We start from the raw sequence: 22,161 nt of genomic DNA, 5'->3' as shown, positions 1-22,161 counted from the left end.
GGGGCACTTTATGACATCTCATGCCTTTTCTTCCTTGGGTGTAGTATGTATACATTTTGTCCTGTAGTTGAGAGAGGGCAATTTAAAGCAATGACCTAATTACAGATGGATTTGTTGCTGTTACAGCTGTCAGAATTGACCTGTGGCATCATTAAAGGCTTCACTGAACTTAGGTAAGAAAATCTGATGTAATTAAAACGCTCTGAGAAGTATTTTTACTAATCCTAAATGGCTCAATTTTGTGTCTGGTTTTCTTCATACCACCAGATAAAGTTTGGCAAGTGCTCAAAGGATGAATTGATAAAATTAATACAGAAACAACTAAAGAATTCTAGAAAATCTAAGATGATTATATATTATAAAATAGCAATGCTCAAAATCCGGATTGCATGTGCTCTCTTATAAAATTATACAGTGAAAGCATATTTATTGTGACTCTAGAATTTTCATTCATTTGAAGCAAGATCTCACCTGTTGCCCAGGCTAGAGTACAGTGTTGTGATCACAGTTCACTGTAACTGAACTTCTGGACTCAAGAGATCCTCTAGCCTCAGCCTCCTGAGTACCTAGGACTACGGGATAATTTTTAATTTTTTTTGGTAGAGATGGAGGTCTTGCTATGTTGCTCAGGCTGGCCTTGCTTAAGTGATCCTCTCGCCTTGGCCTCCTAAAACACTGGGATTACAAGCATGAACCAGACTGTATCCGGCCAAAATTTTCATTCATTCCTTTATTTATTTTTTGAAACAGAGTCTCACTCTGTAATCCAGGCTAGAGGGCAGTAGCATGACCTCAGCTCACTGTAGACTTGACCTCCAAGGCTCAAGAGATCCTCCCACTTCAACCTCCCAAGTAGCTGAGACTACAAGCATGAGCCACCATGCCTGGCTCATTTTCTATTTTTCTGTGGAGCCAGGTTATGCTGTCCACGCTAGTCCTGAACTCCTAGGCTCAAGTGATCCTCCTACCCCAGCCTCCCAAAGTGGTAGGATTACAGGCAGGAGCCACTATGCCAGATCAGATTTTTCACATATTTCTAAAATCCAAATGCTTACTCTTGAAAGTGATTATAACAAAAAAACCAAAAAGCAACTATTCCTTATGTGCAACACACTGATATTTTTTTCCCCTCTAACACTGTATAAAATTTGAAAAGACCTGTAGAGTGAACACCCATATATATACCATCTAAATTGTACCACTAGTATTTTACTCTATGCCTTTTATTGTAGATTCTTCTGTCCTTCCATCCACCCAATTATTTGATGCTTTTTAAAATTAGACAGACATCATACATTTCACCTCTAAACACATTAATAGCATTAAACATCTGTTTAGAATTTTCCTTCTAAAAGAAAATTTATATGCTATGAAAGCATACAAATGAACTACCTTATGAGTTTTGACAAATCTATATAATATAAACCCCTGCCAAAATATAAAACATTACCACCATCACATAAAGTCCCTTCATGCCCCTTTCCCAGTTGATCCCTCCTCACAATGGCAGTAATTGTTCCAATTTTTTTCAATTATAGATTCTGGACCCCCATATAAATGGAATTTTATTGGTTCTAGAACCTTACATAAATGGAAAGAATATACATACTCTTGAGTAAGCCTTTCACTCAGCACAATATTTTAAAGATTTATCCATGTTCTTGAGTTTATCAATAGTTCCTTTTTATTGTTGAATGGTATTCACCACTGATGTTGTTTTAATAGTGACGTATGAAATACTTAAAGTATAGATGATGATTTTGTTCCTTACCTTCATATTGACATCAGCCCCATTACCAACTAGAAGCTCTAAACACAATGCTCCATGTGTTGATGCAGCAGCAAAGTGCAAAGGAGTAAATCCTTTTTCATTCTTTTGATTTACAATAGCACCACAGTCTATAAGTTCATTCACTACAACATCTTGTCCATTATAGCAGGCTACATGAAGAGGTGTATTTCCATAGGCATTTGGTTCATTCATCTATCAGAAGGGAAAAAAATGTGAATGTTAAAGTAGTTTTGCTAATTATCAATGTTGTGAGCTATTTTAGCAACCTGTGGTTGCAATCAAATTACTAAAGTGAGAAATGGAGACAGGATAAATACAGAGATGAGGCTTATAATTCTAAAGTTGGTGTAAAATAATAAACCCTTGACAAGCATTTTGGTATTACATTGATATTATACATTCAGGGAATGTAATTCACATATACAATGTCTACCTCACGACAAAACTGAATAATACAAAAGAGGTATTTTAGGAAAATGTAAACTAATGTATTTTGAAAGGCGTTCTAGGTAAAGGATTTACTATAGAATGAATTATAATCATAAAAAATGAACACAAACTGAAGATTCTGAGGTATATTCAGTAACATGCATATTTTCAACTTTTTCATTTTGCAGTGACAAAGGCTAACCGTAGTAATAAAGTACAGATCAAGATTTTTAAAACAATGAATGGCATGTTCTATTTATTTAATTCATTTTTTGCCACAAACTTGGGCTCTTAATATTTTCCAGTGTCATATACAAGTATTTTATCACAAGTCAAAAGAGTATGCTCAAAAATGAGAAACAATTCATGTAATTAAGGGGTTTGCTTTTCTCTTTTTTTTTTTTTCTGAGACAGGGTCTCACTCTGTCGCCCAGACTGGAGTTGAGTGGCACGATCTCAGCTCACTGAAACCTCTGCCTCCCAGGCTCAAGCGATTCTCCTGCCTCAGCCTACCGAGTAGCTGGGATTACAGGCACGTACCATTACCAACTGGTTAATTTTTGTATTTTAGTAGAGATGGGGTGTCATTATGTTGGCCAGGCTGGTCTTGAACTCCTGACCTCAAATGATCACCCACCTCAGCCTCCCAAAGTGCTGGCATAGGCGTGAGCCACCGTGCCAAGTCTTGTTTTTCCATTTCTAGTAAATAAGGGAATACTTTACATGATTACTGTGTAGTAAAGAATCTGACCTCTCCCAGAGAGGTCTGTCCTTTGCCCTTGGCTTCAGGGAGGTAATCTATGATATACCTGATTTAAAAAAGTCTCTATTTAGAGTGGGAGCTTTGGGTCACCAGGTATTATATATTTGGAGACTGAAATCAACCACATGGACAACCAATCAAGCCATGTAATGGAGCCCCAATAAAAACCGAAAATGAAGCTCAGGTGAGCATTCCTTGTTGGAAATACTTCATTCATACTGCCACACACTGATGCCAGGGAAGGAGAGTAATGGGTCCTGACTCTGTGAGGAGGGGCTAAGGGAAACTTTGCCTTTACAATAATCCTGCACTCTACCCTATGTGTCTCTTCCTTTGGCTGATCTCAGTTTGTATCTTGTCCCTGTAGTAACCACAAATGTGAGTATAAAGCTTTTCATGAATTTTGTGAGACTTTCTGGTGAATTATCAAACCTGAAAGTGGTTTTGAAAGCCTTCTGAACTTATAGTTGGTTGTAAGTAAAGGGTGGCCTTGCGTGGAGACTCTGGACCCTAATCTTGTAGTTGGCCCCAACATAATGCAGCTTTAATTAACATTTTCTTTTCTGGGATCACTGGTAATAGAGGAAGAAAAAAAAGTTTGAACACTTAATTTTAATCAAAGTATCTAGATTTTTTCACAAGAACACAGACAAGGAAAAGATTCTCCCTCAGAGCCTCCATAAGGAACCAACCTTGCTGACACCTTGATTTAGAACTTCTGTACTCTAAAACTTTGAGAAGTTAAATTTCTATTAGCCCTCCAGTTTGTGGTAATCCCCCAGGAAACTAAAAACAAAAACAAAAAACAAAAACAAAAAACACACAACTGGGGGCCACATGTTACTAAAAGGCTGTAAGTCTGGCCACTTATTTTGATGAACAAATAGTCACCAGAGTTTATAAATGTAACTGACTGTCAATAAAGTCAGTTTTAAAAATTGCACCAGAATGGACTTGAAACAGTAATCAGAAACAAAGTTGCCTCATTTATCCAGATCAAGGATCTTTTAAGGTATTATTTCACTCTGCTGAAACAGAGATATAGGAATTGAGTTGATATTTTTGCAACGTCTTTTTGTGATCCTCACACTTTCAGTATTTGTTAGCTTGTTTCAGGCAAAGTGTTTCACATCGTCCATAAGTTAAGAGCCTATCTAGCCCTACAGTTCTGTCATGTATTCTTTGTCCAACCAGGCTATCACCTACTTTTCTTGGTTTTTTGTAGCTGATCTAAACTGTATGCCTCTAGCAGATCCTTATGCTACATCTTACAATTTGCTGTTTTAAAGAACCAATGAGTTCTTCAAAATGTGTGTTTTCAAGAATCAGGACATTGTCATAACTCCACCTGAAGTAAGAATAAATACGCTGAGTGGGCTGGGCACCGTGGCTCATGCCTGTAATCCAAGCACTTTGGGAGACCAAGGCAGGAAGGTCACTTGAGGTCAAGAGTCAGACACCAGCCTGGGTAACAGCGAGACCTCATCTCTACAAAATAAAAAAATTAGCCTATAGTTCTAGCTATTCAGGAGGCTTAGGTGGGAGGATCACTTGAGCCCAGAGTTCAAGGTTGCAGTGAGCTGTGACTGTGCCATTATACTACAGCATAGGAGGCAGAGACCCTGCTTCAAATAAATGAATAAATACATAAACAAATGAGGGAGTAAAGTACTTATGTTTAAAGGATGGCTTGTGAAAAGCTGTACAGGTATTTTAAGTTACCTCAATTCAGGAATCAAATATATCCAAATAAAGCAGCATCCCCTTTTAACCAAACAGAATTATATAGTAAGGAATACTTATACTTGGTGGGCAAAAAGCCTCTTGTTTTCCTGCCCAGCTCTTGCCAATATTCTGTAATGTAAACTGCTACCATCATTTTAAGAGAATATCAGACTAGGCAAAGAAGACTAACAATAACCCAGCTATCTAATAATACAAGTGTGTCTGATCTGCTGGTTCCCACAAGTGAAATGGAACTACAGGGCCTGGAATGCGATATAGAAGAAAAACTGGCAATAAACCACACACCTTTGAAGTGTATTTTACCTCTTAACATGCTTTGACTATTTACATGCCTTGCCCATAAATCACTGCATTAGGTATTATGTAAAGGACTATAAATACCCAATTAAAACAGGAAAACATTGTATAAAATAATTTCTTAAACCTGAAATAACTTCTATCAATATTGTAATAAGTATAAAAAGGGCTCCATAATTTCATACTGTTCAATTAATATACCTACATCAACTCCAAGATCTAGAAGGTACTTGACTACGCTGATCATTCCACTAGAGGCTGCTGCATGAAGAGGTGTGTAAGACTTTTTATCCTTGCATGTCACTTCAGCTCCATGCGACACAAGTAATTTCACTACTTCAATGTGACCTAAAAATGTGTTTTTGAAGAAAAAATAGAGATGAGCATATGAAAACTATTAAATATAATCCCAAATATCTTTAAGCAAATTTAAAAAATGAAAATAGAAGATGCATGACAAGTCATCAATGAATCATGTTAACTTGAGAAAGAATAGAAGGAAAATTTTAAGACTTCAGGGGTGGGCATAATGGCTCATGCCGATAATCTCAGCACTTTGGGAGGCTGAAGTGGGAGGATCACTTGAGTCTAGGAATTTGAGACCAGCCTAGGCAACACAGTGAGACCCTGTCTCCACCAAAAATAAAAAAAATTAGCCGGGTATGGTGGCATGCACCTATAGTCTCAGTTACTTGGGGGGCTGAGGTAGAAGAATTACTTGAGCCTGGGAGGTTAAGGCTGCAGTGAGCTGTGATCATGCCACTGCACTCCAGGGTGGGCAACAGAGCGAGGCCTTATCTCAAAACAAAACAAGACAAAAAAAAAAAAAAAATAGAATTCAGGATAATTCTGATAAATGTTGGCAGAGATAATTAGTAATTAAAAAGAATGATAGCCCTCTGTATACACTGGTTCCATATCTGCAGATTCAACCAACTGCAGATTGAAAATATTTGAAAACATAAAAACATTAAAAAAAATAAATAAAAATAGAAATATAGTGCAACAACTATTCACATTGTGTTAGGTATTATAAGTAATCTAGAGATGAATTACAGAACAGGTTATACGTACATACTATGTAAGGAACTTATATAAGGAACTTGAGTATCTTCTGATTTTTGTATCCAAAGGAGTCTGAAACTAATACCCTAAGGATAACAAGGGACAACTATAATTCCTTTGATTATTTTATTCGGTGATAACCCTGCAGTCTATAACCTTCCTTTTGCCTAGATCTTGTTTTTGGTCTAAGGTTACTTTAATACATTCATAAATTCTAAAGTAAGCTTTTCATTTCTAATGCTGGCATACCATATCATATGTACTTTGCTTTATTGGGCTTTGCAAATATTGCATCTTGTTTCTTAAAAATTGGAAGTTTGTGGCAATCCCGTGTCAAGCAAGTCTATTGGCATCATTTTTTCCATCAGCATGTGCTCATTTCATGTGTCTGTGTCACATTTTGGTTATTCTTGCCAATATTTCAAACTTTTTCAATATTATTTTATCTGTTATGGTGATCTGTGATCACTGATCTTTGGCATTCCTACTGTAATTGTTTTGGGGCATCACAAACTGAACTCATACAAAGTGGTGAACTGATCAGACACGGTGGCTCACGCCTGTACTCCCAACACTTTGTGAGGCCGAGGCAGGCGGATCACCTGAGGTCAGGAGTCGAGACCAGCCTGGTCAAAATAGTGAGACCCTGTCTCTACTAAAAATACAAAAATTAGCTGGGCATGCTGGCACATATCTGTAGTTCCAGCTACTCGGGAGGCTGAGGCCTGAGAATCGCTTGATCCCCGGAAGTGGAGGTTGCAGTAAGTCGAGATCATGTGACTGCACTCCAGCCTGGATGACAGAGTGAGACTCTGTCTCCAAAAAAGTGGTTAACTTAATAAATGTGTATTCCAACTACTCCATTCCCTCATCTATCTCCTTTTCAGACCTTCCTCTTCACTCAGACACAATAGTATTAAAATTAGGTCAAATAATAACCTTACAGCAGCCACTAAGTGTTCAAGTGAAAGACAGTTGCACATCTCTCACTTTAAATCAAAACCTAGAAATAATTAAGCTTAGTGAGAAAGGCATGTTGAAAGGTGAGACAGAATGAAATCTAGGCCTCCTGTGACAAAGTTACCAAGTAGTGAATGCAAAAGAAAAATTCTTCAAGAAAATTAAACATGCTACCAGTGAATGGACTAATGATAAGAAAGCTAAGTAGCCTTACTGATGATACAGAGAAAGTACTAGTGGTCTGGATAGAAGACCAAACAGCTACAACATTCGCTTAAGCCAAAGCCTAATCCAGAGCAAGGCCTTAACTGTCTTCAATTCTGTGAAGGCTGAGAGAGGTGAGGAAGCTACAGAGGAAAACTTTGATTGAGTAAAGGTTGGTTCATGAGGTTTAATGAAAAAAGATGTCCCTATAACATAAAAGTGCAACGTGAAGCAGCAAGTGCTGATGTATTAATACAAGCTGTAACAAGTTATCTAAAAGATCTAAGATTATTAATGAAGGTGGCTACATTAAACAACAGATTTTCAATGTAGATGAAACAGCCTTCTATTGGAAGATGCCATCAAGGACTTTCATTGCTACAGAGAAATCTATGCCTGCCATCAAAACTTCAAAGGACAGGCTGACTCTCTTGTTAGAGGCTAATGCAGCTAGTGACTTTAAGTTAAGTCAGTGCTCATTTACCATTCTGAAAATTCCACAGCCCACATGAATTATGCTAAATCCACTTTGCCTATGCTCTAAAATGGAACAAAGCCTGGATGACAACACATCTGTTTATAACATGGTTTACTGAATATTTTAAGCCCACTGTTGAGACATACTGCTCAGAAAAAAGAAGATTCCTTTCAAAATATTACTGCTTATTCACAATGTACTTGGCCACCCAAGAGCTCTTATAGACAAGGAGATTACTGTTGTTTTTGTGCCTGCTAACACAACAGTCACTCTGTTGTCCCTGAATCAAGAGTAATGTCAACTTTCAAAGTCTTTTTATTTAAGAAATAACATTTGACATGGATATAGCTGCCATAGTGATTCCTCTGATGCATCTGGGCAAAGTAAATGGAAAACCTTCTGGAAAGGATTCATCATTCTAGATGCCATTAAGAACATTCTTGGCCAGGTGTGGTGGCTCACGCCTGTAATTCCAGCACTTTGGGAAGTCAATCACCTGAGGTCAGCAGTTCGAGACCAGCCTGGCCAACATGGTGAAACCCTGTCTCTAACAAAAATACAAAAAGTAGCCAGGCGTGGTGGCAGGCACCTGTAATCCCAGCTACTTGGGAGGCTGAGGCAGGAGAATCACTTGAACACAGGAGGTAGAGGCTGCAGTGAGCCAATATCACACTACTGCACTCCAGCCTGGGCAACAAAGCAAAACTCTGTCCAAAAAAAAAAAAGAACAAAACACATTTCTGATTCACGGGAGGAGGTCAAAGTATTAATATTAATAGGAGTTTGAAAGAAGTTGATTGCAACCCTCACGGATGACTTTGAGGGATTCAAGACTTCAGCGAAGGAAATAACTGCAGATGTGGTAGAAATAGCGAGAGAACTAGAATAAGAAGTGGAGCCTGAAGATGTGCCTGAATTGCTATAATCTCATGATAAAATGTGAACAGATAAGGGGTTGCTTCTTATGGATGAGTAAAGACAGTGGTTTTGTGAGACGGAATCTACTCCCGAAGATACTGTAAATGTTGCTGAAATGACAACAAAGTTTTTAGAGAAGTGACTCCAATTTTGAAGGAAATTCTATTGTGGGTTAAATGCTATCAAACAGCTTGCCACGCTACAGAGAAACCTTTTGTGAAAGGAAGAGTCCATCAATGCAGCACATCTTTGTCTCATTTCAAGGAATTGCCACAGCCATCCAAACCTTCAGCAACCATTCACATTGAGGCAAAACTCTCCATTAGCAGAGACTATGACTTGCTCAAGGTTCATATGATAGCATTTTTTTTTTTAGCAATAACATATTTTTTAAGACAAGAACACTGAAAATTAATAAAAAAGACGTACATTGTTTTAGATGTACTGCTATTGCACACTTAATATACTATAGTATATAGCATAAACATATTTTGTAATTAACTAATTATTTTTAGAAACGGGGTCTTGCTCTGTCACCCCAGCTGAAGTGCAGTGGTGTGATCACATCTCACTGCAACCTAAAACTCCTGGATTCAGGTGATCCTCCCACCTCAGTCTTCTGAGTAGGTAGGACTACAGATGCATGCCACCACACTGGGATAATTTTTAAATTTTTTTGTAGAGAGAGGGTCTTGCTTTGTTGCCCAGGTTGGTCTTGAACTCCTGGGCTGAAGCAGTCCTCCCACGTTGGGCTCCCAAGATGTTAGGATTACAGGTGTGAGCCACTGCAGGCAGACTAAACATATCTTTTATACGCACTGGGAAACCAAAAAATTTTTGTGATTTGCTTATTGAGATATTTGCTTTGTTGTGGTAGTTTAGCACCAACCCCACAATCTCTCTGATCTCTGCCTTACTGGAATTGCTTCAATCTGGGAGTTTCTTGGGCTTGTTTCCTTAGAATGTTAGGTCTTTAGAACATGCAGCCAAAAACTTCTTTTACCTTATAATTTCTACCAGATCTCCTTAACCAACTTAGTTTACTATTCACCACTGTAACCATGAGGAAAAGGTTGGTTATACTGTGTGATGGTTAATAATCAACTCCCAAATCTCAGTGGCTTAAATAATGTTTTTATTTCTCTCTCAACCATAACAGGTTGGCAAGAGGGCTCTGCTCAGTTACTCAAGGACCCAGGCTCATGTAACTGACATCATCTTGAATGTGGCTGGTCACTGTGCCAGAAGGGGAAACAGACTGCAGCGTTTCCTATCAGTAATTAAATGCTCCAGCCCAGACCACTGTTGCTTTCATTCATTAGCTAGAACTAGTCCTAGGCCCCACCCAACCACACAAAAAGGCCAGGAAGGGGGCCATGTATCTGGAAGGTGAGAGAACCACTATTCTCCTTTCGTAACTTGTCACTTATTTGTCAGATTAGATTATACAGTGCTTTCTCCTCCTCCCACAATCCTTCCCACCTCTGTGTCTTTGTTCATGAAACACGTTCTTTATGTGGAACGTTCTGCTTGGATGTCTCCTCCCAATCATTGCTATTATACTAATCCTTGAAGAAACATGTCAGATCCAACCTTTCCTGACCAACCCAATCAACTCTCTTCCCTAGAAGCCCTATAAGCCTTGTGATGTTTCTTAAACGGAATCATTAATTACTAACTCTTTAATTACTTTTTTTGCATGAATCCCCAAATATATACTTTCAGAAGACCGTTCTACTTCTTGATATGTTCCATAAGGCCAAGAGCAGCATACAAAACAAGCGCCCAATATATGTTAGTTACATTAAAGAAATTGCTTGTGATGTCACTTTTTTTTTTTTGGAGATGGAGTCTCGCTCTGTCGCCCGGGCTGGAGTGCAGTGGCTGGATCTCAGCTCACTGCAAGCTCCACCTCCAGGGTTTATGCCATTCTCCTGCCTCAGCCTCCCAAGTAGCTGGGACTACAGGCGCCCACCACCTCGCCCGGCTAGTTTTTTGTATTTTTTAGTAGAGACGGGGTTTCACCGTGTTCGCCAGGATGGTCTCGATCTCCTGACCTCGTGATTCGCCCGTCTCGGCCTCCCAAAGTGCTGGGATTACAGGCTTGAGCCACCGCGCTCGGCCTTGTGATGTCATTTTTAAAATCCCTTCATAGAGAATGACTCTATAAAAAGTTAATAAATTATAAAATGAGGCTTTCAAACAGAGGCACCCCTCCCTCAAAAAAATTAACCCAGGATACTGCAAGATGCATAAAGAATCAGGCAGATTCAGTTGTTTATATATAAATTATCAATTAAAGTAGATATTTTCAGCCTCTTTCCACCCATTTTAATATGAAAAAGAAATATCTACTATTACTGTTTCTAGAAAAGAAATAATGCAATGAGTTGTTAATTTTTAAAAATCAATTAAACATGTTTTGAGACAGGGTTTTGGCTCTGTCACCTTGGCTGAAATGCAGTGGTACGATCACAGCTCATTGCAGCCTTGACCTCCTGGGCTCAAGTGAGGTGTGTGCCACTACACCCAGCTAATATTAAGTGTTTTTTTTTTTTGGTAAAGAGAGGGTCTCGCTATGTTGCCCAGGCTGATCTTCAACTCCTGGGCTCGAGGATCTTCCCATCTCGGCCTCCCAAAGTGTTGGGATTACAGGCATAAGCAACCATGCCCAGCACAAGGTAAAAAATATTTATTCAGTACCTTCTGTGTCAAAGTCATCACAATAAGGTAATCTGAGGCTAAACTTGGTAACCTGAGGCTAAACTTCTAAAAGTACTGAAAGCAACAGTAAAAATGAACGTGTAAAGCGACCTTGAAAAGTTTGACGGCAGGAGCAAGCACAAGGTGGGAAGAAGAAAATGATTAATTCACTTGGAGATGAGGTGGGGCGCTACAGAACAATGACAAATAATTCAATAGCGTTAAGTATAAGAGGTAGGACCTAGAAGGAAATTAACGGAGCCTCAACCAGGAAATGAAAGGCCAGGGCTAATAAGGAAAACTGGGATAAATAAATTACAAGACTACACATAATCCCCAATATCTCTTACACTAACACTGATGAATTCTCTGAATATAACCTAGAGGTGACAATGCTTGTACTTTAGGTTTGTCTGTAACAGCAGTGACCAGTCAATAGCTTCTTACTTTCACATATTTAACTCTTTAATCCTGTATTCCTAGAATGGCTGAACAGTTTTAGAAGCTACATATCGGTATTCATCTTATTCTGTGCTTAAGGGAAGGAAGAGACACAAAAAGGGTAATTATAAATCTCTGCCTAGTTATGCTCACAAATTAAATGGGCAGTGTTATATGGTACTATGGTTTAAATGTGTCCTCCGAATTTCGTATGTTGGAAGTGTAATCCCCAAGCCAACAGTGTTAAGAGGTAAGAACTTTAAGAGGTGATTAGGCAATAAGGGCTCTGTCCTCATGAACAAATAATGCTATTTTGGGAGTGAGTGCCTTAGAAAAGATGAGTTTGACTCCCCACAATGTGATGCTTCAAGAGGGCCCTCACTAGATGCTAGTGCCTTGATCTTGGACTTCTCAGCCTACAGAACTGTGAGGAAGTAAATTTCTGTTCTTTATAAATTACCCAGTCTAGGACATTTAATTTTAGTAGCATAAAATAAACTAAAACTTGTGGTGAGGTCCAAGAAACACAGAGTATCTTTTTCATCCTCAACTGAGAGGCCTAAAAAGTGACACTTAGCGGGTGAGAAACAACAAAGCCATTCTGGCCCCCCTAAAATACACACATTCAACTATTCTGGGAGCTTAACTAGAGGTAATCTGCAAAATCCCCCTGACCTTCAGTTGTATGAAAACAGTCGTTTAGTCAAGCTTAATTCTTAGTAGGTAAAAGGCCTGATGCACTCTGCTTAACATGTAAGCCTCTTAATGTAAGATGTACAGTTTTACATCACATAACCTAGTTGTTCCTGTCTTGAAGAGTAAGCCACACCAGAATACTCAGAAAGACCGAGATGAAAATCTACAGGCTGTGAGAAAGGGACCTTAGGATGCAATAGGGAACTTGCTTTTGGCTATATTACCTTCAATTAACACAAGAAAATGGCCCAGTACATAACTAACAGCACATACCGTTAGTGTAAACCACCATGCACCAAGCTTTCAGCTTTGGGCTTTAAAAATAGGGGCATCTGCAGAAGTTCAAGACCAGCCTGGTCAACATGGTGAAACCTCATCTCTACCAAATATACAAAAATTAGCCGGGTGTGATGGCAGGTGCCCGTAGTCCCAGCTACTCGGGAGGCTGAGGCAGGAGAATCGCTTGAACCTGGGAGGCGGAGGTTGCAGTGAGCTGAGATCGCGCCATTGCACTCCAGCCTGGGCAACGAGGGCGAAATTTTGTCTCAAAGAAAAAAAGAAGGTGGGGGGCACATTTGAAAAGGATGTTCCTTTTTTTATCTTCCTTTACACTCACACTAAAGGTCAGAACTGCAATGCAATATGGATTCTCAGGCTTCTGCCCAGTGCATAGCTACATGGTGTCTACAGCTTCGTAGTCATGCAAGTGTGATGGAAGAAAGGCTATACCTTAGCTGCGCTCAGTTCTCAGTGCTACTCCCGCAGAAAGCGGGACCCTGTTTAGGGTGATGATCCCATAGTGGGTAGAAAATTCTGAAGTACAGAGGGACTGGGGATGTTGCCCACTTAGAAAGGAGAGTTTGCCCCAGTGGAGGTCAAAAGCATCACTCCATAGTCTGAAAGGGGAGGGGGAGAATGCACTGTCTTCTAACACCCAGGGAATTAAAATAAATACACTGCAGAAAACAGTTGGGATGTGTTCACTGAAAGCAGAGGTATACATACACAGGGTGGCAGAACCACTGCTGGCCAAGGTGAAGGCACCAGAGCTCTATGTGGAGAGGTGGAAGATGCTTCATGAGCTAAATCCCAGTCCCAGGGGAGCTGGTAAGACCACGGTCAATGACAGACACACTTAACCTTATCTCCTATTTGGTCAGAGCAGGACAAGCAAAAGTATGCTGTGAGGTATGGGGGAGAACATATGGTACTGGTCCCTGCAGTCACGGCAGTCAACAGATCCCTTGGCAAAGGGATACCAACTACTAGTACCTCATACTATGCCACAGTAACCCTAGATCAAGTTCAGCATATACTTCATTCTGAAACAGACGTTTCCTCATGCCTTTGACAGAAGAGCGGCATTGGATGCTTGATGAAGCCAGGAATATTCTGTTGAAAACGTCTGGAGGCACGTTTTTTTCACATGAGGGGAAAAAAGTTTCTTTTAACAAACAAGCCCAAATCCTTGTAGCAGATATGTGGAAAGTATTAGAAGAAAAAGGAGATGGCTGCTTTAAGACATCTCCAGACCAGGCGCAGTGGCTCACACCTGTAATCCCAGCACTTTGGGAGGCAGAGGCAGGCCGATCACCTGAGGTCAGGAGTTTGAGGACCAGCCTGGACAACATGGTGAAATCGCGTCTCTACTAAAAATACAAAAAAATTAGCCAGGTGTAGTGGCGGGTGCCTGTAATTCCAGCTACTTGGGAGGCTGAGGCACGAGAATCGCTTGAACCTGGGAGGTGGACTTTGGAGTGCGCTGAGATTGTGTCACTGCACTCCAGTCTGGGCGACAGAGCAAGACTCTGTCTCAAAAACAAAAACAAAAAAACAAAAACACATCTGCAGTATTACTTGTTTGCTACTACAGATTACTTCAGCTTCTTGCTCACCTTGGACCTCTGAAATACTCTTATGAACTACTGAAGAACCTTTCCAAAGCAGAAATACTGTCATATGGGGATAAACAAGAGTAGGAAATCAGCATGCTCACTTTGGTTGTGTTGAGCTGATCTGCGATTGCCCTCTGGGGCTTATTGGAAAAGGAACAAAAAACGACGTATCACCGTGTATTCCCAACTTCATCATTTATCTGCTTAATTTTGACTATATTTTTCTTTTCTGTGGACACACTGTTAGAAATAGTGAAGGCACTTTGTTTTCTTTAAGTATCATTTCTTAAAATTAATCATGCCTTATGTGACTAATCTTCAGGGATAATATTTCATCTATTCAATTGATATCATTTCTCAAAATGTAATTTTGATACAAAGGAGAGAGATAAGCTACGGTCTCTGATGCATGAGTGCTGTTGCTTTTATAAAAAATCAGTGTTGACACCTTATTTTAAATGTTTTATTGGTAATGAGAGTGGGTTTTGTACACCATGATCTTCAATTTAGCATACCTATGCAGAATTTTTTTTTTCAGAGTAACTATACTGAAATTGAATAATGATTTTCAAAATTTTTCTTAAAAAAGAATAAAAAAAAGGATTCTACTGCTTTTGGTTGTTTTCATTATAGGTATAGCACTTCCCGGGGTCCTGTGGGTATCTATAACTGGTTTGATATATACAGACATATAGGTATAGACTTATCTATCTAGAAAGAATGTATTATAACTGGTTTGTATCTATTTTACATATTATACAGTTGACCCTGGAATAACAAAGGTTTGAACTGTATGGGTCCACTTATACATGGATTTTTTAACACCACATGTGGTTCAAAAATACAGTATTCAGGGGATGTGAAACGCTCATACATGGAAAGCCAACTTTGTGTACACATGGGTTCCCCATGGCTGACTGTGGGACTTCAGTATGCAAGGATTTGGGTATAAGCAGGTGGTCCTGGAACCAATCCTCCACATATATGAGGGATGGACTATATAGCTCTTGAGTTAGAATTCCTCTATTCAATCTTCTGTTAATCTTTTATTTTTTAAATGAGAGTCAAGAAAAGACAAAATCAAGAACAGAAAGTAATGAGGATAAGCTATGGCTCTAAGAAAAGTGGTTAGCTAGATGTCTTTATAATCAGGTAATGTGACTGGTAAATCAGGGAATGATACAAGTATTACACAGAAAACATGTCAGTTCATATGTGCTTTTTCCCACCCAGGAGTTAAAAGAGCAGAAGCACAGAATTATAACCTCTGGCAGGAAGAAAAAAAGCCCTGAGCTCTATGGCTGCAAAGTGAGTTCTTTCAGCTGTTTTAAGAACCTTGAAAAATGAATGTCTACATCCATGGCTTCTTCCCAGAGGCACAACCCCAGCCTTATAGGACTTTAAGGATTTATGGCAAGGTGTACTTCCTCTACCCTTAGAGATCTACTTTCCTCTGCAGTTTTAGCAACCAGAAGCGAGCATTTCCATTCTGCTGTTTTTGGGTGCATTTTAAAATATCCTGTGATAGGCTGATTTGCCTCCCGGGTTCTGCAAGAACCAATTAATGTTTCTGTTAATGCTGTGGTCACAGTTGCACAGGTTTTGGGTGGTCTATCGCAGGCCTATTATTCCCATGAGCTCTATTAGTTTTAGAGTACAATTTTGCAGACTGTAAGATTTTTCAAGAACATATATATTATGTCACAGCAGAAAAGTCTGTATTCCAAGCCCCGGTTTCTTTCTATAAAATTACTATTATAGAAATCAAACATGATAACACACATTTAATCCACTAGTTGGCCCAAAATAATAGGCTTCTTAATGTATCTTTGTTACTTTTACCTTAATATTCTCATACAAACAAAAATGGGTATGAGAATGGGCTTTAGTAAACATCAGTCCTAAATTATATACTCTAGCCTGTGTCTGGGACGTCTCTTCCTTTAAAGGTAAATGGAATTAATTTCAAACAGCTTTTAGATGAACTGGACTCAGTGCACTCCAAACCTCCCCAGTTACCAGGGTTGTTCTACCTGGGCATCAAACTCAGATACTGTGTAGCTTTTCAGTACCCTTAAAGACAAATGTTATATCAACAGCAAGAACTTGAAATGTACAACTTTTCTAAATCTATAATACCAAAAACTAAATTAAAAAAGTACATACCCATATATGCTGCCCAATGGATAGCACGCCTATCTTTCTTGTCAAAAGCATTGATATTGGCACCTCTAGACAAGAGTAGTTTGACCATCTGGAATAAAAGTAAACATGGTGTCATCAAAATTGTGAAGCACAACTGTCTATAAGTGTACATTTGTGACAGTTACTTATCTCAATTTCTCTGGCACTACATTTCTGCAGTTGCTGAACAGAAGGAGCTAGACTAAATACTGAAGGTCATTTAACATAACAGGACAATGTATGAAAAAATGGTTAACTGTGGGTACTACTGAAGTCAGGCATCAGTACCTTTTTAGGATGCCACTTTGCACCTTGGTATTTTACGAACTAAATACAAATCTGGAAAGTCTAAGGCTGAATATTTAATAAGAGGTTTTGTTCCTATTCATAGTCCAAAATGTTAAAAGTGCATTCTCATTCTAGAAATGTCTTAAACTTAATTCAAACACAAACATAGTGCCTACAACATAATTAGACCTGAAGGTCACTGCATAGTCTGTGTGTACCAAAAATAGTAACTGCAACTAACCATATTTATGATAATTTCTCCACTGGAAGGCTACTGCAGATTTCAAATAGGGATACATCTATAACCTTAACTGCAGTAGAGGCAAGGATTCTTTATATTGCAAAATCAGAGAAGTACAGTAGTCTCCCCTTATCTGCAGTTTCGCTTTCTGCATTCAATTACCTGTCATCAACCATAGTCTGAAAAGAAGTGACTACACTGCAGTTAGTGGGACATTTTGAGGGACAAACTACACTCATGTAACTTGTATTAAAATTGTTCCACTTTATCATTATCTCTTACTGTGCCTAAATTATAAACTAAATTTTATCATTGGTATGTATAGAAAAAAAACATAGTATCTATAGGGTTTGGTACCATCCAACGTTTCAGGCATCCATAGGGGGTCCAGGAATATATCCTCTGTAGATAAGTGGGAACTACTTTGAAAAAGACATGATAGCCACTAGCTCCCAGCCACAGAATCTTGGGAATATTACTTTACCTATGAGCTTCTATCCCTGCAACAAAAATGAAAGACTAGACAAGTTGGCTTCAAAGGTTCTTCTGTTACCTTCTACAAATCTTCAGCATACACATAAACTCCAACCTTTGCTATGACAACACCTGCCACAGACAACATTTGTTGTGTAAGATAACTAAATAGCAATTTTCTTAAATTGTTTTGATGGTTCTGTCACTAAAGAATTCTCTTGATTAAATGTTTAATAAACTACTAAAAAGCAGGTTTTCTAAATTCTGCCTTCCTTTGCTATTTACTCTACTTCTAGAAGAACAATAACATATCTCTGTCTTCACACATTTTTTCCTCCCACAATAATAGAACATACTTTTCCTGTTCTGTTAGAAGAGTTGGCAGTGTTCTCCTTGGTCACCCCAGGTTGACTGTGCACAAGTAGTACCTACTAAATACATTTCTAAACTTAAGAAAGTTATAAAAGGAGGCAAAATTAGTCAAAAATGAGAAAGAAAAATAGTACTGTATGCTTTTACTATGCAAAAATGCAAGTTCTTTAATAACTGGGGCGGGGGGAAGGGGTGGACAGAAGGAGAGAAAAATCACTGAATGCCACCTACCTCACCATGTCCACTGAAAGCTGCATGATGTAATGCAGTCCTCCCTGCTCGATCAGATACGTTTACATTACTCAGAAGAGGTACCAAAGCTTCAGCACACTTTACAGCTTTATTAGCAGCAGCTATATGTAAAGGGGTTTGCCAATTTTTGTCTCGAGCATTAACATCTGCAGAATGCTTCAAAAGTACCTGAACTGCTTCCTAAAACATATGAAGATAAAAGTTACAAAAGACAAATGAGTACAAATGAGTAAGAGTTTGAGAAGTTATTTCTATATATAGTGTGCATGTGTTTGTGTATAAATATATATGTGCATAAATCTACATTTATTGTGTATTGTGTATAAATCTACATATGAAGAAAATAAAAAAGCTCTCATAGAATTCACTATAAACAAGTAGGAATTTACCCAAGGAAACAAAACATTTTGAATGTAAAGGTGATACTCAGAGTACTCAGAGCCATATAACATGCATCAAGATCAAATATTCCCTTTCCCTACCCTACCATTAAATGCATAAACATTCCTATCAAAATATGCAAGAAGAAATACTAACAACTATTATTCAAAAACATTCATTTCTTATATCTTATTTTTATAGGTAACAAGATACAATTTATACTTTGAATAAATAGTTTTTTGGTTTTAAGAGACAGAATCTCACTCTGTTGCCCAGGCTGGAGTGCAGTAGAGCAATCACAGCTCATTGTAACTTCAAATTCTTAAGTGATCCTCCCACCTTAGCTTCCTGAGTAGCTAGGACTACCGGTGCATGCCACCATGCCTGGCTAATTTTTTTATTTTTTTGTAGAGACAAGGTCTTGCTATGTTGCCCAGGCTGGTCTCAAACTCCTGGCCTCAAGTGATCCTCCTGCCTGGGCCTCCCGAAATTTTGGGATTACAAACGTGAGCCAGTTGTAGAGCCATGCCTGGCTCTTTGAACAATTTTAAGTAATAGATTTATTACTTTACATTGCATATATAAAAATTAAAAACATACTCAATGTATTATATTTTTCAATGTATTATACAGGCTATATTTTTACAAAATGAAAAATCACTAGGATCTATTTCATGGAGAAAAAAAAAAAAGACACAACATATACAAAGTTGTTTTTGCAGTGCTGCTGAGAGAGAAAGTTAAGGCAATTTAAGAGTCTACTGTCCAAGGGATTTATCTCCCAGAAGCGCATGGAAAAGCTCACAACACTACCTCTATAAATTGGACTCATGGCAGAATTCCAAGGAATTCAGTAGGCCTTAACATTAACCAATATAATCAGAACTAAACTCAGCAAAATTTTTCTCCTTTCAGTGATAATCCTACTTTTTGGTAAATGAATGCCAAACTACATATGAAAATGAAAACGACCAAAACCAAAACAGAATATGGGTTCTCGTGTCAATTCTATTATTTACAAGGCATACTATTCAAGTCCTATAAAACTAACCCTAAATGTTCTTATCTGCAAAGAAGATGGGGGTGGGGGAAATAACATCTGCCTACCACTCTTTTCAAGTATGCTATAAAGCACAATAAACTAATGTACATGAAAAGTGTTAGAAAGTGAAAATAGCTATAAATATACAGAGCATCCAGGAAGACTGAACAAAATACTATTAGCCATGAATCACCCATATCATTCTAGGCCTCTGAAATAAAAAGTAGTCGGAACTGTTTGAAACATGGGAAATAGCACCAGTACTTAATAGGGTTGGCAAAAGACTGAAGAGATGCCCAGTTATCTATCAAATTGCGAAGGAAGTCAGCCAGCTAATCAAAGACATATGGAGGCCTATCACTCCACAATTCCATAACAGTGATTTATCCAAAAGAAATTTTTAATAAGTCCATCCAAGAATGCTCATAGTAGTTTTATTCCTAACCACCAAAAACCAGAAATGCAAATGTTCATGAATAGAAAAATGGATAAACAAATAGTATATCTGTACTATAATATTCCTCAGCAATGAAAACGAACCAATAATGCATGAAACATGGATAAATCTCAAAAACGCTGAAGAGAAGTCGTGACACAAGAATACATATTGTATGATTCCATTTTTATAAAGTTCTAGAATACGGAAATTATGCTGAGAGAAATCAGAACACTGGCTGCCTCTGGGGACAGGGAAGACTGACTGAAAAGGGACATGAGGGGACTTGCCAGGTAACAGAAATCTTCTATATCTTGACTGGGATAAAGGTTACACAGGCGAAAACATTTGGCAAAACTTAAGGGTGTACACTAAAAAAATCATGCATTTTAATTGTAAGTTATATTTCAATTTAAAAAGGAATATGGAAAGAAGAATAGATATAGAACACTCACAAAATTATGGAAAACAAGGTATAAACACTATCAAGATTCCTGATCCTCACCTCTGAGAAGAGTACACTGTGACTTGGGGAATCTAAAACTAACACTATATTGGGAAATGTTAGTAGGTATGTTAGTGGATATAATAAATAATTTAAAATAAAATGAACAATTTGTAATTGGATAAACTGGGCAAACACAGAATACTAGAGATGTCAGCCTTGCCTTATTCACTCCCATTCTGGAATTCACAATACAAACATTAAAGCTTCTGGAAAGTTTGGGAAACACTTATGTCCCATTAGTATAAACAGGAAAATCAATTCTACATTTTTGTTTCACTAAAAAGCAGTAACAAATCTGGTTCATAGCAGGTGAGCGTAGGTAAGTGGGCACCTAAATAAGGCAATAAACATAGCAATTAAGACACTGCAGTATCAAGACAGATCAAGGTGTGAACCCTGAGTCCATTATTTCCTACTCAGAGTAATACATGTCAGATCACAATAGCAGTGGTCTTTGAAAAATCAGAGAAAACTGAAGAAAATCCCTAAAGGCTGGAGACCTTAAAAAAGAAAAGGTGAATTTCTAGAACTACAAATCAAAGAGCCTGATTTCATACCCTAGGATAATTCTACATATTATCAGTGTATCATCATAAGCACACAGAAAATAATGTTGGGATAACCAAGGGCATAGATGATTTTATTAACAAAAAATATTATCATAGTAATCTAAACTCTAAATTTTCAGAGTATGTGTAAGAAATGCTGCTTGTGTCTTGATTTTTTTTAAAGTAAACATTCCATGACATTAATTCAAATGAATTATGAAGTATAGGATAATGACTAAAGGTTAAACAACTGTACTCAGAGAGTATTTATTATTACCTTGGGGTCAGTATAAAAGAGGCTTCACAGTACCAGTTTTCCCCTTTGGTTCTATCTTTTTTAGTATTTCTTACCATTGATTTGAAGGAAAGTACAGGAAAAACAAGGGCTTAACATATTTGCAAATAAACACAAAGCTTGGAGAGACCACACAATATCTCATGTGATAATAAAATTTAAACTCAGTTATCTTGATAGACCTAAAATGTAATTCCTGATTAGGTTAAAATGTAAGTTGTATGCTCTCCAGTAGTGTGATTTGGCTTTTTTAACACACACACTCACACATATACACACACACCCCCTCCCCCCAAAAAAACAAACAAAAACCCAACTCCTAATACTCGGATATCCATTTATTCAGGAAAATATGCAGCATTTACACAGAACTGAACTACATACTCCTCTTAGAGAATGACAGTCATAAATCATAGTAGTAGAGACAGATTGAGACAGCCAGCTAGTAGGAGGTAGTGTGGAAACTATGTCACTGAAGGAGAGTTGGGGTGTCTGGGATATTTAACCTGAAGCAGTCTCTCTTAACATAGGTTCAGTGAGATAATTAAGCACTTAAGGTAGTACTGTATGTGCTAAATTAAGTTCTCTCCTATGCATCTACCACTGTGCTAGCTATTCTGTCCTTAGGAGAATTTAGAAAACAGTCACTCCAATCAGCTTGCACAGGGTTTAGTTCTCTCATGGTATTTCAAAAATATAAACCAAAAGCCATCAGTGAAAAACCCATCTCTCTGTGGCCATAGCTATATTTTC

At 38.2% G+C, this 22,161-nt stretch overlaps 1 protein-coding gene across 16 annotated transcripts in view; it reads right to left on the bottom strand.

The window, feature by feature from the left end:
- ANKRD28 (ankyrin repeat domain 28) overlaps positions 1-22,161 on the bottom strand; it is a 192,388-nt gene that overhangs the window by 54,057 nt on the left and 116,170 nt on the right. For 13 of the 16 annotated variants that reach the window (XR_004058276.1, XM_030933529.1, XM_030933535.1 and 10 more), the window contains 4 exons: positions 18,178-18,378; positions 16,554-16,641; positions 5,233-5,375; positions 1,772-1,984 (listed from right to left, as the gene is read on the bottom strand). Coding sequence is in view for 15 of the 16 variants with exons in the window: in XM_030933529.1 (XP_030789389.1) it covers positions 1,772-1,984; positions 5,233-5,375; positions 16,554-16,641; positions 18,178-18,378 (645 nt within the window). In the remaining variant the exon portion in view is untranslated. The remainder of the gene's footprint in view (positions 1-1,771; positions 1,985-5,232; positions 5,376-16,553; positions 16,642-18,177; positions 18,379-22,161) is intronic. The other 3 variants (XM_030933578.1, XM_030933577.1, XM_030933574.1) reach the window with 1 other exon arrangement.

This window comes from Rhinopithecus roxellana, chromosome 1, assembly GCF_007565055.1.
Source record: "Rhinopithecus roxellana isolate Shanxi Qingling chromosome 1, ASM756505v1, whole genome shotgun sequence".
Classification (NCBI taxonomy): domain Eukaryota; kingdom Metazoa; phylum Chordata; class Mammalia; order Primates; family Cercopithecidae; genus Rhinopithecus; species Rhinopithecus roxellana.
Note: the sequence above shows the minus strand (reverse complement) of the source record. Positions and strands in the feature narration are given on the sequence as shown.